The sequence below is a fragment of the Apis laboriosa genome, unplaced genomic scaffold (assembly GCF_014066325.1).
Source record: "Apis laboriosa isolate Shangri-la unplaced genomic scaffold, ASM1406632v1 scaffold68_cov148, whole genome shotgun sequence".
NCBI classification, from domain to species: domain Eukaryota; kingdom Metazoa; phylum Arthropoda; class Insecta; order Hymenoptera; family Apidae; genus Apis; species Apis laboriosa.
Window position 1 is genome coordinate 4,529,531 of NW_025224135.1, and position 15,869 is coordinate 4,545,399.

Here is a 15,869-nt window from a genome sequence, read left to right on the forward strand (position 1 = left end):
TCATTCTTCTTAAAAATACATATTTTTTCTACTGATCAAAATTGCAATACATTTCCATTTAGAATGCTATTAAAATAGATAATTGTTTTGACTTTAAAAAATACTTGTATGAAAACAGAATTATTTAGATTTAGAAATATTTTATTATTTTATATATTTATTAAGTATTTTATATCAATATAATATATATATATATATATTATATCAATTATATATAAATCATATAGATATATAAATCAATATAAATTTGATATATATATATAAGAAATATATAAGAAATCCTGCCTTATCCTGCAAAATATTCTCTGTACAAATATTTTCTATCTATCTATTCATTCTATTCATATTATAATATCATTATAATAAATATAAAAATGTTTGTTAAAGCAATTGATAATTATTGATATATTATTGATAATTATTAATATTATTAATATTGAAAAAATTCTTTAAAAAATCAATAATTCATTGTAACATTCATGAAACTTTTATTATTCTATATTTTTAAAAAAAAAGAAATAGATCATAAGCTTGATAGATATGATGATATACAATAAAAAAAATAAAATAATTGCAATGACATAAGAAACAGCCTAATCCTATAAAATATGACCTCATTATTTATATCAATTGTGAATTGTTTCTTTGAAATAATATTTATTCATTATATAATTATGGAATTCGACCATTTTCGAATTCTATCCTTCTTAATTGATTGTATTTACATGTAATGTATATTATATATGTAATGTATATTTACATGTATCATGTAAAATAAAATTTAAAAATATTCATCGATAATTTTTTCATTAAAAAATTTAACAAACAATGTAATTTAATATAAAATATTTTTTTTAAATATAAAAAATATATTCATAAAAATATAAATAATTTTTAAAAATATAAGTAATTTCTAAAAATTATCATTAAATTATATTAAATATATATTATTTAAATCTAAATCTATAATAATTTATTCATATTTTTATTAATTAAAAATATTATCGATTATTATATTATATTTACAATTTTAACATATTTATTTATTTATATTTTATAAATTAAATTTTATAAATTTTATAATTACAATTATATTGCTGTATATAAGCAACAATGTATTTTAAATCACATTTTCATTAAGTAATTTTTGATCGAACGATCACATCGATCGATAAAAAACAAAATAATATGAATTATCACTTCTGATGAATCATTCCTGATCATAATTCAATATTTGATTGACATTGTGTTTACATGAACGATTGTGAATAATTTAAATTAATTAATTGTTCAACTAAAAATTGCCAATGTAAACGCGGCCTTAAACGAACGACGCGTCGCATTATATTTCAAGTTTTTTTTGCCAAACAGTTGGCGCGTAACGTATTTATCGATCGTATCTCTTCGAACAAAACGTTACTCTTCTTTAAATTATAATGACATATTTCATATTTCAAATAATTATTTATTATTTATTAACTATAAATAATATTATATATAATATAATAAATGAATTATAAGTATTATTCAATATGCAGATTAAAATCTCAATGATTTAAAATAAAAAAAATTATTCATATATTAATATATTCATATAATTCTTTTAATGATCCATTTCCTTAAATATTTTTATCAAATTAATTAATAAAATCTAGTTGTTAACAAAAATTAAATGTTTCATTGATTCCAATTTGTCATATGCATTGTAAACTTCAAATACTAATAGACTAAATTACTAAATTTGCTAGTTTGCTTAAAGCGAATAATGTGTAGATTATCAAATTTTTATAAAATATATTATTTATTTTTATATAGTTTCATTTGCACACTAATAAGTAAAATTGATCGTTTTAACAAGCAAAATAATTCATAACGAGTGAAAGAAACTGCAAAATGTAAAAGAAAAGGAAAAGGGCCCTTCAAGAGCCGTCCCTGGCCTCGGCAAAACCGGGCGGGCTGCTAACTCACCTCGTGCCACATTCCGCTAACTCTGCCAACGTTTTCGAAGACGAGAATGCACTGAGTTGGATCTGAATACCACTTTTTGCACCAAACAAAATACACCTACACTATCTGGCAGATGATCTTATTGAAAATTCAAATGCACACGTGAGGCTTCAGCGGGCTCGCATGCTCGCAATGCGATTCGTCCGCGCTACCTGCGCGCAGACTCCGATGAAGTTTCTCACACCACAAGAAACGTCAATCCGACGATTGTCGTGTTTTTCTCTAGATCAATTGCTTTGAAAAACCGGCATTACACACGTCACATCAACATACCATATAACGTAGACCGTGCGAGCGATCAACACAGACTGAACTGCCACCGCGCCAATCGTCTGATCGTAGTAAGTATAGTGCAGTTATGGAACGAAACAGTAGAGGGGATGCGCAGATCGAACGTTTACGTACAGTTTTTCTTTGCATGAAAATTCGAATCTCGAAAATTATTAAAAATTACTAATTATTGTTAAATAATTGTTAAAATATTTACACGAATTCAATGAACTCGTTTACGATATATAATAATTATTATATATATTATATTATATATTATATATATTATTAATATTATTATATTCTTAATATTTTTATTATTTGTAATTAATTTTCTATATAATAAAATTGATTAATTTTATATATAATATATCATTATATGAATTTAATAAACATATTTATAAAACCTTTGTTTTTTAAATCAGAAAATTATTATGATTTTTTATTTTTTATAATTTTGCGAATATTTCGAATTCATTATCATTCAATTGCAAATTTTGAAATATTTCATTTAAAATATTGTTATAAAAATATATTTTGAAAATAATTTTTTTTATAAATATTGTAAAAGAATAAAAGAAAAATATATCTTATTATTATATAAAATAATAAATCATTTCGTTTTTAATTTAATTTTTTTTTTAATAATGAAAAGAAAAATAAATATTACAATAATTAATTCAATTAATTGATATATTATTATAATTGATTATATTTGAATAATTGAAAAATTATGATAAATGATAAAAATTAATTCAATTATAATATTTTAATATATAATTTTATGTAAATTTTATGATATTGTGAATTTTTAAAAAATATGAGATGATCTTAATCAGATACAAAAAAAATATTTTTTAATTATTTTTCTAGGATATACTTTCAATTTTACACTAAAGTTTTTTTCAAATCATTTTGCTGTCAATGAAAAGTTCAAACGGGATGGCTGATATTTAAACTATCTTATATAAAAAAATAAATTACATTATACATTAATTTACGTATATTATGAGATAATATACGTAGATTACTATACTTAAAAATTTTTTTACAATACATCATGAGAGGACAGGGTAATAAATGGATCATTATCATTTATATCATAATAGAATTTAATATATCAGTTTACATGCATGTTCCAATAATTGTGATATTGTAGTAAAATAGTAATGAATTTGCATATGAATAATATATTATGATTTTGGGAAAGAGTTACTAAATAAAATGATTCGATTTAAAATGTATATTTTACATAGGTTGCAGTCTATGTTACTCCTAACGTTTTATATTTGTATATGTATCATCCACTCATGTGTATTGCTGAAGAAATCGAATATCTTCGCATTTAAAAAGTAAGTAAATATGAATCAAACATAATTTTTATTTTGTGATATAATCGCTTGTACAGAATAGCTTGTTTAATGAAGATTTACTGAATACACATAAAAGTTTATTATAATGCGCATAATTATTTGTGTAATCGTACATGAATCCAAAATATTAAAATTATAACTGTATTATTCTCTTTCTCCTTTAATAAAGATAATTTACAACATTCCCTCATTTTTTTATTCTGTATACCTTAAATGTAACCGACGATTACATTTCCAATTTAACACATTTACATGAAATATTTTGTTTATAATCAATCTTTTCGCGTGTTTCTCTATAAACAACCTACACCATAAAATTCTCGATCATCACGCTACAAATCTCTAAATTTGTATCTTAAAGACATATAATGCATAGTACTTTTTATAATTTTCTTTCTTTTCTTTTAATTTTTTAATAACATAAAAACTAAAGAAAAAGAAAACAAAAAAGAAAAGGAAAAGGGAAAACAATGTGCGTCGGCATAAAGAAGAAATAAAGAAAGAATGTTCCGCTTCTTATCGCCATACATACAAAACTTACATGGAAAACATTAATGGATTACCGAATATTTTCTCTCTTAAGCAAAAAGAACAAATTGAATTATGATTTATTCATTCGAAGTTTTCGAATTTGCATTTCAATAAATCGTTTATTACTATACATCAAATATTACTGTGTTATTCTTAATGATCAATAATTACCCCATAATCATTTTTGTATAACAAACATGCCTGTATATAATAACATACCCATTTTTGTATATGGCAAACATATGAATGTTTCATGCAATACATTTACTAATATGATTACATACATTTAAGCAAAATAAATGGCCATTTTTTCCATGAAAATTTACAATTGATTGATCAAAGCCAGAAGCATATTTGTTTTTAACGGCAATCTATTTTCCATGCAGGTTTCACTGTTTCTAAGAAACACTATAAATGTACAATATAACAAAGAAGGGTAGATCCTTCATATTATGATCTAATAGAACTCTTTTCCTCCCACTCTCCCTTCCTCCCTCCCTCCCTCCCGCCTCCCTTCCCCTCCTCTCTCTCTCTCTCTCTCTCTCTCTCTCTCTCTCTCTCTCTCTTGTTCGCTCATATACCACATATTTTTTTCTCTTTCTCTCTCTTGAATATGTCATAAACAAATTTACACCGACGAAATACATTAACAGAGCTATCTAGTACTTAGAGCACATCGAGAAATACAGAATACAGAAATAAACTAGAAAATTTTAAGAGTGAAATATATCATATAACAAGTTAAACATTTAGATATCAATACTTGTATCATTGAAATACAATACAAATATTGACAAAAAATAAAAAATGCATATTGAACGAGTCAGTAGCGTGTATTCTGTCAAGAGTTGGGGTAGAAGTTTATAATTATTTCTTTTCTTTCCTTTTCCGACAGTCAGTTACCTCAAATATCTCTCACCACGCCTATTGTAAGAGGTAAATAAGGAAAAAATTAGAAATAGTAATGGAATAACAATATTGCATATTGGTGGTTAGCTCATAGACACTTGTCCATTAGATAGTAGTCGCTCAACAGCGGCATTTATATCTCCAAAAGTAGCGATTAGTGCTGAAAATGATATTAAAATGTACATATATTATATTTAATATATTTATACATATTATAACATTCACAAATATATATATCTAAGTATATATATATATCTAAGTATATTTCATGCTACATAAAAATGGGTTTCCTATAAACGTCAGATAGTATATTTTAAATACAGATGCTATATATATATATTTAAAATTATATGTAAAGCTATATTTAATTGAAATATTTAAGTATCGTATTTAAATGCATCAAACATTTATAGAAAATTCCATTTTAAACTTAACTACTCTATTTGACAACAAAAATATTCTTTAATATATTATATTCAAATATACTAAATATAAAAAAGAAAATGAAAGTGCTAAGTCTTTAATAAAGATGCTACTTTTGTCTAATCAAATATTCTAATGTGTTAATTTTATATTAAAATATAATAAATATTAAATATTAAGTATTTTTTTAAATATTATTTTTTAATATTAAATATTTCGAATTTAAAAAATATAAAAATATAAAAAATATTTGTTATTACCTTGTAAATTAGCCTCTCTATTGACAAAACCCATAGCTGTAAGTTGTTCTAATTGCGCTCTGTAACGTTCTTCCGGTGGGGGAACAGGTTGACCATCCACTTCTACACCTTGGTTTAATGCCATTGCTGATACCTGCCAAAAATAGAATTTTATATATTAATTATTTTTTTTTTTATATCTTATTTGTGATAATGAGATGTTTACCATGCGTGCCATAAATTGAGAAAATGCGTCTTGTTGATTTGTATCTGATGATTCTGTCGTCGGTGGCGTTGTATTTGTTGTACCTGCACTAGGTGTTGTAGTTGTAGGTGGTACAGTCAATCCCATACTAAAAAAAATTATATTAGAAATTATATTAATATGATATATATAAAATATATAATATATTATAGAATATTATTATTATATAAATTATTATATAAATATATATAATAATAAAAAAAAATATAATATATATTACACATATTTCTACTTGCTTTTCAACAAAATCTGGAGCAACAGTACGTAATTGTTCCATGCCTTGTTGGATTTGCATAATAGCAGCTAAAGCATCTGGATTGGTGACAACATTTTGAATTTGAGGATTTTGCATTTGTTGAATAAACGCTGGCATCATAGCTCTCATTTGTTCTTGCATCTGTGGATTTCCTCGAAGAAAAGGATTAGCAGAAATCATTCTGTTAGCCATAGCTGGATCTGCTGCCAAAGCTTCTAACATAGATCTTGTATATGGAGCATTTAACATATTTCGTATTAACTGTGGATTTTCCATCATTTGAGCTGCAAGACTTTGCATTCCTGGTGAATTCAAAAGACCTCTTCCTTGTTGTTGTTGTTGCTGTTGTTGTTGGTTGGAAGAATCATTTTGATTCTGAGACCAAGGATTTGGTAATGGATCTCTATTTTCTTGGCCTTGTTGTGGATTATTTTGACTATCTTCATTACTGTTATTTTGCACTAATGCTGCAAAAGGATTTTGTTCATTTGCTGCTGCTGCAAACATAGGTTCTTGAATGTCACGATACATGCGACGAAGTGCGCTATAACCACCAGGTATGCTTTCTAAATTAGATATAGCTCTATCATGAGAACGCATTAATTCTTGAAGCATTGATGGATTACGTGCTAACTCTATTGTTTGTCTGAAAAAATATAATTTATATTACAAATTAAAAATATAATATATATATTTAAAATATAAATGATATTTTAATTAATATGAAAATCATTTTCAATAATTTTATTTTTACCTCAACAATTCAGGATTATTCAACATATGACTAATTTCTGGATTACTTTGCATTAATTCTCGCATTTGAGGATTGGCTGCAACTAAGCTACGCATGCTTTCTGTGTCATTCATCAGACTTTGCACCAATGGATGATTAAGTACTTGGTGCAATGCTTCTGGATTTAACAACAGTTCACGTTGCATACGTTGTTGCAAATCTATAAAGTTAGTGGACCCTGAACCAAGTGATGCTAGACCTACAAGTCCTCCTAAACTTCCTAATCCAAAAGGACTTGCATTTATGTCAGCTATATACAAAATAAAGTAAATAATATATTTTATTTTATCATAATAATAATATTGAAAATTTGAAATTAAATTATAAAATATTTCTTCATATTTTCATACCTTGTGATCTTTGAGGTGTAGAATCTTGACTTTGATTAGTAGGAGTACGTGGTGCTTTGATAACCAGATGCACCGTTAAACCATCTTTTACATTATGTGTACTCAAAGTTTCATGATCTTTCATAATCTTTCCAGCAAAAATTAAGCATAATTGCTCTGTTTGAGCATTAAATTTCTTCGAGATCGCTTCTTTGAACTATAAATTTTTGAAAAAATAATTATTAGAGTTAACCCAATAATGTGTGTAACAAGTATGTTATTTAATATTTAATCTACTCTTTAATGAAATTTACAGGATATAGGATCAAAAAGCTTACGTCTTTAATACTCGCATCCTCTTCGATCTCAATACTTTGTTTTTCTTTTGGCGTTTTGACGTTAACAGTAATTTTCTTTCGAGTATCCTGGCCTTCTGCCATCTTGAATCGGTAGATGACTCGTTACTTTCGACGCTTTCGATTCTCCCTCGTTGAGGGCCAATTGCGCACCACTTTTCTTGAATGCTTTAACTCTTTTTTGCACCACGGGAATTTCGTTCACGAACCAATTCCCGAAGAAACTACGCTAAATTTTGTTAACAAGTTATTCCAAAAAACTATAAAGATCACATAGAAGGGTCAACTTGAGCGACTATTCTATGAACCATAATATATAAAATGATGAAAAGTACACGATATGTCAAGCATTCATATATAGTTTCATTAAGTATTAAAATATATCAAATTTACCAAAAAAATAATCCTATTATCTTATTAAATAATTTCTATTTAAATACATGAATAATGAAATAACAATCTTACTGAAAAATATGTGGTCTTATTTGTGAAAAATCTCGAATTGTTAGTTGAGAGGTTATGTCGTGTTACCACTATCGTAACTTTAAAATACTAACACAAGTTTGCTTATATATCATGTTTTAAGTATCTATCAGATATATATTGTATCGCATTAAAGAATGATGTATTTTACGAAGAAATTGTGAAATCTAAGCAAATCCACTATATAAAATATGTGTTTAATGAAATTATTATTAAAATTATTATTACATGGAATTTATCAAATAAGATATTTATCAGTTAGTTTAGATTTTTAAACAATATTGAAAATCTATATTTCGATAATATATTATGCATCACAATTCATTACAATATTATTTTCTAGAAAAAAATATTACGAGATATTATTTAGATAGAATAACTTTAGTAATATTATAACACGATTTATTTTTATCTCAATAAAATCATTTATAATTAAAAAATAACGCTTTTTTTAATACGATAATATAGTTAATTTAATTTTCATTTTAATTTCCGTTTTTTTTGAGGGATCAAAAAATTGTGAAGGCAAGTTTATTTTTATTGAAAAATATTTACCTAAAAATACAATTTTTTAACATAAAAGACAATACTAGTGATTAAAAGGAAACCATTTTATTATTTAGAATTCATGAAAAAAAAGATATTAATCCACTGGTTTTATTGCAGGAGAACCGTCGATTTTCCTTTCTGGGTTTCCAGCCCTCTCTGACTCGCCCGCTCAGCTGATGCCGTAGCGTCACCGTATACGCAGCTCTTAAGAAGGGCCAAGTCTTTTACCTTTCACTTTAGTACAAGGAAGCAGCAGATGATCATCTCCATTAATCTAAGATGTTCAACCATGACTTTTACTTGATGCCTTCCACTTTGTATGAAATGATTCAATATATTCAATATTGACACCTGCAATTGAACATTAAATTTAATAATCAAAATATAGAAGATATTTTCAAAAGAAAATGATATTGTAAAAGATTATTTAAAATCATTTTTGAATTAATTTTTGGAATATGAAAAAGAAATTAATTGAAGAAAAACTTAATTTTAAAAAATTTTTTTATGTTCTAATAGCCTCTTTGTTTAAACAGATTGTAAATAAAATTTCAAAACATTATGTACATTACAGTACATATTAATAAAAAGCAGTTATATTCATTAAAAATTAAAAAAAAGCATGGATGATTTTTTATTATTAAATAATATAAAAATTAAATAATATAGTTTATTTTGTACATAAATATTGACTAAATTAAAATAAATAATATAAAATATTTTTAAAAATGTTATAATAAAAAATACCTGCACTCTTTGCCAATCCTTCAGGACTAAATGTGAAAACTCTTTTATCATCTGGATTACAACCAGTTAATAATGTTACAACTGGTGTTTCTGTATCATTTGTTATACCAACTTTTGTTTGTTGGGTAAGATAATGACAGCACTCTATAATTTGAAAAAATAACCATGCTTCTTTATCCTTTGGTCTTGGTCCTTTAATAAATGGTAATGCTAAACGTTCATGAGGCCTTTGAGCTCGTAGAAATCTTGAACCACGTTTTAATTGAGTTTCCAGCCAACGTGTTGCTTCTCTTGCTCTACCACTAATACGTTTTACTTCATCCAATGCAGAAACAACTAAAAAGTTTTGTTATTATTTTTAACTAAAATGATTTAGAAAAAACAATATAATTCATTTTTCAAACTTTTTTTTTACGTACCAACACTAGGAATTACAACAATAAATTTCTTGGCATATACCAAACGCTTTAGAGCCGGCGTGTGCTTAGATAAAGCCTCATGATCAGGTACCAAATAAGGAGACATGAGTCTAGATCTTAAACGAGTCTCTAAAGCACAGACTTCCGCTTTCAACCATAATTTTCCCATATGTCTCATTAATTTTCCACGTGAATGATCCATTTCCCAATCTTTATTATTACCCTTTACATTAGAAGTATTTAAATCAATTGTTACAAATAATTGTTTTGATTTTTCATATTTTACTCCAGCATCTTCAACAGAACTAAGGAAATATCCAAATTCAATTAATTTTAATGTTCTCAATAAGATTTCTTCTTGTTTATTCATTTTATGTTTGTGTAATATCTTCCAATTCAGAGATTTCTGGGCATCTTCTAAAAGATTTAATCCTCTTAAATCAATATCTTCCGGTAACGGTACTATCTTAACACATTCCTTCAATTTATCTATGCTCGATAAAATCATACTATCATCTTTATAATTTTTCAATAGCATTTCTGCATTTATATTAATCAAATTTAATAAAATTGTAATACGTTTTAATAAAGTGCGTGAACTTTTTCCACATATTCGTATAATATCTGGATTACTTTTCAACCAATCACAACATATTTTAATAGACGCCAATATTTCTTTTCCAGATATAATATTTAGTATATCATCTGGTTTTAAATTTTGTTTCTTTAATTGAGCAATGTATGTTATTCTATCCGATGATGTATTATTTTCATCGAATGCGCTGTTAGAATTAGTTATTTCTATATTCTCAGAATTAGTTATTAAATCTTTATCATTTAATTTTTTTTGTTCATCAGGTGTTTGTTCACCATTTGGTACATGATCATTCATTATCTCAGATGTTTCATTTTCTTTTTCCAAGTCTATATGTCCGTTCATTGTCTTTATTTCAGAATTTTCACTATTTTCTTTATTTACTTGCACAGATGCACCTTCATCATCCGTAATATCTTCGGATAATGCATCATCTGATAATGCATTTTCTTCACTTAATACATCATCTTCTGTTTCAGAAACATCAGAATTTATTTCATCACTAGATGATTCCATTGTTGTATGATCAATATCGCTTACATCTGAATCACTACTATTTCTTCGTTTTCGTCTTCGAAGTTTTGTGAGCAAACTTTTATTTTTATCTCGAGTTTTTCGTGAACCGTTCTGAATGTCACCATTTTTTACAACATTTCCTTTGTCGGAAATTGTTTGGCTATCAATAATTTTAGATTCATTATTTTCATCTGGATTTGATTTTATAGTAGTATCCTTTTCTTCAACATCCACTGATTCAGTGATACAATCGTTATCTTTCGAATGTGATAATCCTATGTCAGGAAGTGATAAATCTATAAAAGATTCTTGTAATCTAGTTATTGTAAATTGTATTAGTTGAGACAATATTGCTAAGGTTATAGCGACAACACCTTGCACCTCACTAGATTCTTTGCTTTTTAATCTTGAAATGGACATTAAACATATGGCTACAATTTTGAATATCATATCATCTGTTAAATAATTTGTTTGTTCATATTTACAGTTTTGAAGATATACTTCGATATTGCTCTCTTTTTCATCTATATTCATATCATTTGATTCAAGTTGTTCTGAACTTAAGCAATTTTCAATATTAGTTAAAAGATCCTATAAAAATAAAAATTATAATATATATATATAAATATATTATAAATATAATAAAAATAATTTTTATAAGAATAAAAATAATAAAAGATAATTTAATTATAATAAATAGATAAATAAATATATTAATTCAAATACCTGACATTCTTGATTTATTCTATCAGAATTTGGTACATCATAATCCCATAATTGTAGTAGAGAAAACAATCTTGAAACACACATGTGTGTAGGACATTTTTCATCTGTACAAACAGAATGTGTAACAATGGCTCTCTTTAAGTTTCCTTCTGCTCCTTCAAATGGTTCAGAACATAAAATGCTATAAAATAATTAGCGTTAATACATATTAAAAATGTAGAATATATTTAAATATATCTATATTTATTTATAAAAATACAATAAACTTCTAAAAGAAAGAAAATAATATATCTCATAAAATTTATATATGTCTTTTAACAAATTTCTATAAAAATTTCTATAAATTTCTATTATAATAAATAAAAAAATGCTTTTATTTAAATATAAAATAAAAAGATATTCTAACCATCTCATATAGTGATATACTGCATCAAGACCATAATTTGTATTGCCTGCTATAGTGCCCAACTGATTATGTGGCATTCCAATATTTGGATCAATTACTATAGCCATTTTATAATACCTCTTTGCTATCATTGGATCCCAATATGGATCTAATTCTAATTTATATCTAGCTAAATCTCCAAGGCATACCAAACTTCTATGAATCAAGCGCATAACACATAATTTCACTTCTTCAGTATGATGTTTAGATTGATTGGTCTTATTCTTTGCCTAATAAAATACAAAAAGATGAAGAGTTAAATTAATTCTATTGAACATAATATTTATTATAATTAATTTTTTCTATTATATATAAAAAATATCAAAAAATCACATGGATTATTGAACATATTTGATTTAAATATATTATATCTTTTTATAAAAATATTTAATAATTTATATTATTTTATACACAAAAATGTTATCAAATTACAAATTTTCTAAATTTTTTTATAATGATTTTAAATCATTTATTAATAAAAAATACTAATTATACATTTTCATAAAAAAAAGTCAACAAATTTAGGACAGGAAATCAAAGTTTATGTAATTACATATGTATTACATTATGTAATACATATTTATATGTATATTATATAATTTATGTAATACAGATATTTCAAAGAAACTTACACTTGATAATTCTGTTACATTTTGCATAAATGCAAAATCAATAGTACCAACTAGATCTAAATTATATTCTAATTGTAGTTTTAATATTAAATGATGGTAAAATCCAACCCCTACTGCCAAATGGACAGATAACATTGCTCTTTCTGTTTCAGTCCATGCATTACCCTAAACAAAATTTATTACTCTAAAATTAATGTTATTTTTATAAAAACAATAATGAATAAAATTTTGTATAAAGTATAATTTATAATTATACATTTAATTATACAATTAATTATTTATAAATATTTATACCTTTCGTAATTTTTTAGATGCATAAACAATATCATAAAATGCTTTTCTCCATAATAATTCTTCAGTTTTACGTGCATACTCAACAGGATCTTTAGTTATTAACCGTACACAATAATCTTTAAGTTTCACTCGTAGTGTTTCCCCTGAAGGGGTAAATAAATCTGTTATTGTTAATGCACGGCTTTTTTGTTCATCTAATCTTTTGGCAATATCTGTTATACCCCTATTAATAAAATATAATTTCTAATTATTATATTATATATCTTTTTATAATAAATTCATATTTATTATAAAATTCCATATTATTACATTTTTCATATTATATATATTACTAAATAATATAAATTTCAATATCAATTTTTAAATAAATTTTAATATTTCATCTATAGAATAAAAATTTTCAAAAGATATTAAAAAATTGTTATTGCAAGTGTTTATTATTATTGATGAATTAAGTATTAATATTATTTAAAAAAATATTGCTAAAAAATAATAATTAAAATAAAAAATTACAACTATATTAACAAATTTTTATATAAGTCTTGTAATACAGGATTACAGTTTAAATGTATAAATTTGTTTTATAGTTGGTTTACATTAAAAAAAAATCACATTCAAACAAATAGCATAAATATATATGTCAATATATATGGATTAATAACATATCTTTTCACAGAGAAGGTTCTCTAACTAATAAACGTGAACTATGCATAAAAGCGCGCCAATAGAAGATCATGGTATATGAGTATAGGTTATGTTAACACAAGTTAAATTTAGATGTTCCACTAACTGTGAAAAAATTCTTCCAAATACAATGTCGGATAAGTAGTGGAAAGAAAAAGGAATTCTGATGTTATTATAGTTGAATATTACTTGTGTAAACGTCTTGTTTGTTCAAGACAATCAGTCGTTCGGACATCTGCTGCAGTGTTATACGCCCTCCTCATTTTGCTTCGATCATTTTTCACTTCCTGGCCGCTTCGTCATTATTCATTTTCCCGCGGTCTCTTGACACGCGCATCTCCGTCCCACAGTAAGAAAATTCGACATTCGCCCTCGCCTAACTCCAGAAACCTCCCACGACGTGCGGAGCTCACCACAATTGCACGTATGTATACGTACATATGGTTTACTTATAATTGTCGCAGGAAAGTCACCTGGAAAACTTACGCAACAGTGTTGCCAAATAGAATATTTTAAAACTATGTTAATGATTAAAAAAATTTAATTCGATGAGTTAAAATATACATGTTAGTCTTTTGTCCTTTCTACAGCTTGAAACTTTATTTTAGAATTATGTTTATTATAATATAATTACATAATACGTAAGCATTGCATTTAATATTTACTAATTGATTGTTGTAAACAATGCTTTAACTTGCTTAATGTCAATCAGTTTTTCATATTTTTAATAAAACAAATAATCTACTATTTATTTATAAATCTGTTTTTACTTTATGTTATTTTATCCAAAAATTACTTAACAAATTTTATTAATGTATTGTATTAATAAAAAATAGTACTATAAAATTAACCTCAATTTCATTTTTTAATATGTAAATAAAATAATAGTAAGATTATTATAAATTTATTAAAATTAGTATATTTTATTAGTACATTTTGATGATGAAACAATGGATGTTGCTACTCCAACACCTCAAGATCTACAAAGAAAACTGTACTTTTTAGTGGAACAACTTCAACACATGGCTGGTGAACTTCCTCCAAAATATCAGATGCGTCTTCCATATGAACTATTATCTGGTTTAGCTAATTCTTTATTAAATGATACAATATTTGAAATTGTTAAGGGATTAATGGAAATACAGCATGTTACAGAAAAACATCTTTTTCAACAACGTCTTCAACTATTAAATCAACAAAAAATTGAAATGCAAGAATCATTATCATCAATATCTACAGATGAAGAAAGAATATCAATAAAAACAGCATTACATAAAAAACACAAAGAAGAACTTAAACAAATGGATATGAAATTAGTTTTACAATTGGATCAAAAAGTAGCAGATCAACAAAGTATTTTAGAAAAGGCTGGTGTACCTGGTTTTTATGTTACAAATAATCCAACAGAAATTCAAGTACAAATGAGATTATGTGACTTTATCATTAGACTAAGTAAAATGGAAGTTCCAAGTTAATATAATATAATTTATAAAAATATACATAAGAATTTTTCTAATTATTTTTAAATAAATTTTTAAATTGTATAATTTTTATTATAATTATTTATTTCAACAAATTGTACAATAGTTCAATTAATATAGTACTTTTTTTGTACAGTAGCACCTTTTTAAAATAATTTCTTTTTATCCTATAAATAATTTAATTCCTAGTAATTTGTTTTTATTATATAAATAATTTAAAAAACAATGTAATTGTGTTAATAGTTTTTTTTTATATAAGAATATTAATAAATATCTATTTGTAGGAAACATTATTTTTTTAATTAAGACTTTTAGTCTTTGTTGTCTTCTATGAATTATATACATAGTTTTTATTTCTGTAGCAAACAGCACTGTACAATGCAGAATAATCTGCATACAAACAAGTCTTACATTATATCATAAATGTTCTGTTGCTATTATTATTGAATATATGATAATAACAAAGAATATTATTTTGTATATAAAATATTTTTTTAATAAATTGTTTATTAAAAAAAAGATATAAATATATTTTGACAGTAATAAT

The 15,869-nt window shown here is 24.9% G+C and overlaps 4 protein-coding genes across 7 annotated transcripts in view; 1 reads left to right on the forward strand and 3 right to left on the reverse strand.

The window, feature by feature from the left end:
• Positions 1 to 2,293, reverse strand: part of LOC122718814 — a 33,052-nt gene extending 30,759 nt beyond the window's left edge. Inside the window, exon 1 of the mRNA XM_043944163.1 lies at positions 1,969 to 2,293. The gene's annotated coding sequence lies outside the window, so the exon portion shown is untranslated. The remainder of the gene's footprint in view (positions 1 to 1,968) is intronic.
• A 1,078-nt stretch (positions 2,294 to 3,371) lies between these two features.
• On the reverse strand, positions 3,372 to 8,323 carry LOC122718715 (ubiquilin-4). 2 transcript variants are annotated; one of them, XM_043943989.1, is made up of 8 exons: positions 8,217 to 8,323; positions 7,734 to 7,980; positions 7,417 to 7,612; positions 7,028 to 7,316; positions 6,254 to 6,919; positions 5,979 to 6,105; positions 5,774 to 5,906; positions 3,372 to 5,250 (listed from the first exon to the last, which is right to left on the reverse strand). In XM_043943989.1, exons 2-8 carry the CDS (start codon positions 7,833 to 7,835, stop codon positions 5,174 to 5,176), a joined length of 1,590 nt encoding a protein of 529 aa, XP_043799924.1. In that variant the 5' UTR covers positions 7,836 to 7,980; positions 8,217 to 8,323; the 3' UTR covers positions 3,372 to 5,173. The 2 variants fall into 2 exon arrangements, with proteins under 2 accessions (XP_043799924.1, XP_043799925.1); XM_043943990.1 differs by having other exon boundaries at positions 7,734 to 7,975; positions 8,217 to 8,287.
• A 443-nt stretch (positions 8,324 to 8,766) lies between these two features.
• On the reverse strand, positions 8,767 to 14,259 carry LOC122718713 (protein SMG5). Its single transcript, XM_043943988.1, has 8 exons — positions 14,031 to 14,259; positions 13,158 to 13,380; positions 12,864 to 13,028; positions 12,193 to 12,461; positions 11,787 to 11,967; positions 9,950 to 11,651; positions 9,531 to 9,866; positions 8,767 to 9,134 (listed from the first exon to the last, which is right to left on the reverse strand). Exons 1-8 carry the CDS (start codon positions 14,102 to 14,104, stop codon positions 9,067 to 9,069), a joined length of 3,018 nt encoding a protein of 1,005 aa, XP_043799923.1. The 5' UTR covers positions 14,105 to 14,259; the 3' UTR covers positions 8,767 to 9,066.
• Positions 14,133 to 15,856, forward strand: LOC122718716 (gonadal protein gdl). Of its 3 annotated transcripts, none has more exons than XM_043943991.1 (2): positions 14,133 to 14,265; positions 14,772 to 15,856. In XM_043943991.1, the coding sequence occupies exon 2, from the start codon at positions 14,792 to 14,794 to the stop codon at positions 15,314 to 15,316; it is 525 nt and encodes a 174-aa protein (XP_043799926.1). In that variant the 5' UTR covers positions 14,133 to 14,265; positions 14,772 to 14,791; the 3' UTR covers positions 15,317 to 15,856. The 3 variants fall into 3 exon arrangements, with proteins under 3 accessions (XP_043799926.1, XP_043799930.1, XP_043799927.1); XM_043943995.1 differs by lacking the exon at positions 14,133 to 14,265 and adding an exon at positions 14,305 to 14,407; XM_043943992.1 differs by lacking the exon at positions 14,133 to 14,265 and adding an exon at positions 14,375 to 14,482.
• The last annotated feature ends 13 nt before the right edge of the window (positions 15,857 to 15,869 follow it).

Bases quoted from the DNA above. Each gene is read 5' to 3' on its own strand.
- LOC122718716 (XM_043943991.1), top strand. From the start codon at position 14,792: ATGGATGTTGCTACTCCAACACCTCAAGATCTACAAAGAAAACTGTAC.
- LOC122718715 (XM_043943989.1), bottom strand. From the start codon at position 7,835: ATGGCAGAAGGCCAGGATACTCGAAAGAAAATTACTGTTAACGTCAAA. The intron at 7,317-7,416 runs GTATGAAAATAT...TTTTGTATATAG, and splicing joins TACACCTCAAAGATCACAAG to CTGACATAAATGCAAGTCCT. The intron at 6,106-6,253 runs GCAAGTAGAAAT...AATTTTTTTTAG, and splicing joins GCTCCAGATTTTGTTGAAAA to TATGGGATTGACTGTACCAC.
- LOC122718713 (XM_043943988.1), bottom strand. From the start codon at position 14,104: ATGAGGAGGGCGTATAACACTGCAGCAGATGTCCGAACGACTGATTGT. The intron at 13,381-14,030 runs GTAATATTCAAC...TTTTATTAATAG, and splicing joins CAAACAAGACGTTTACACAA to GGGTATAACAGATATTGCCA. The intron at 9,135-9,530 runs GTATTTTTTATT...GTTCAATTGCAG, and splicing joins AGGATTGGCAAAGAGTGCAG to GTGTCAATATTGAATATATT.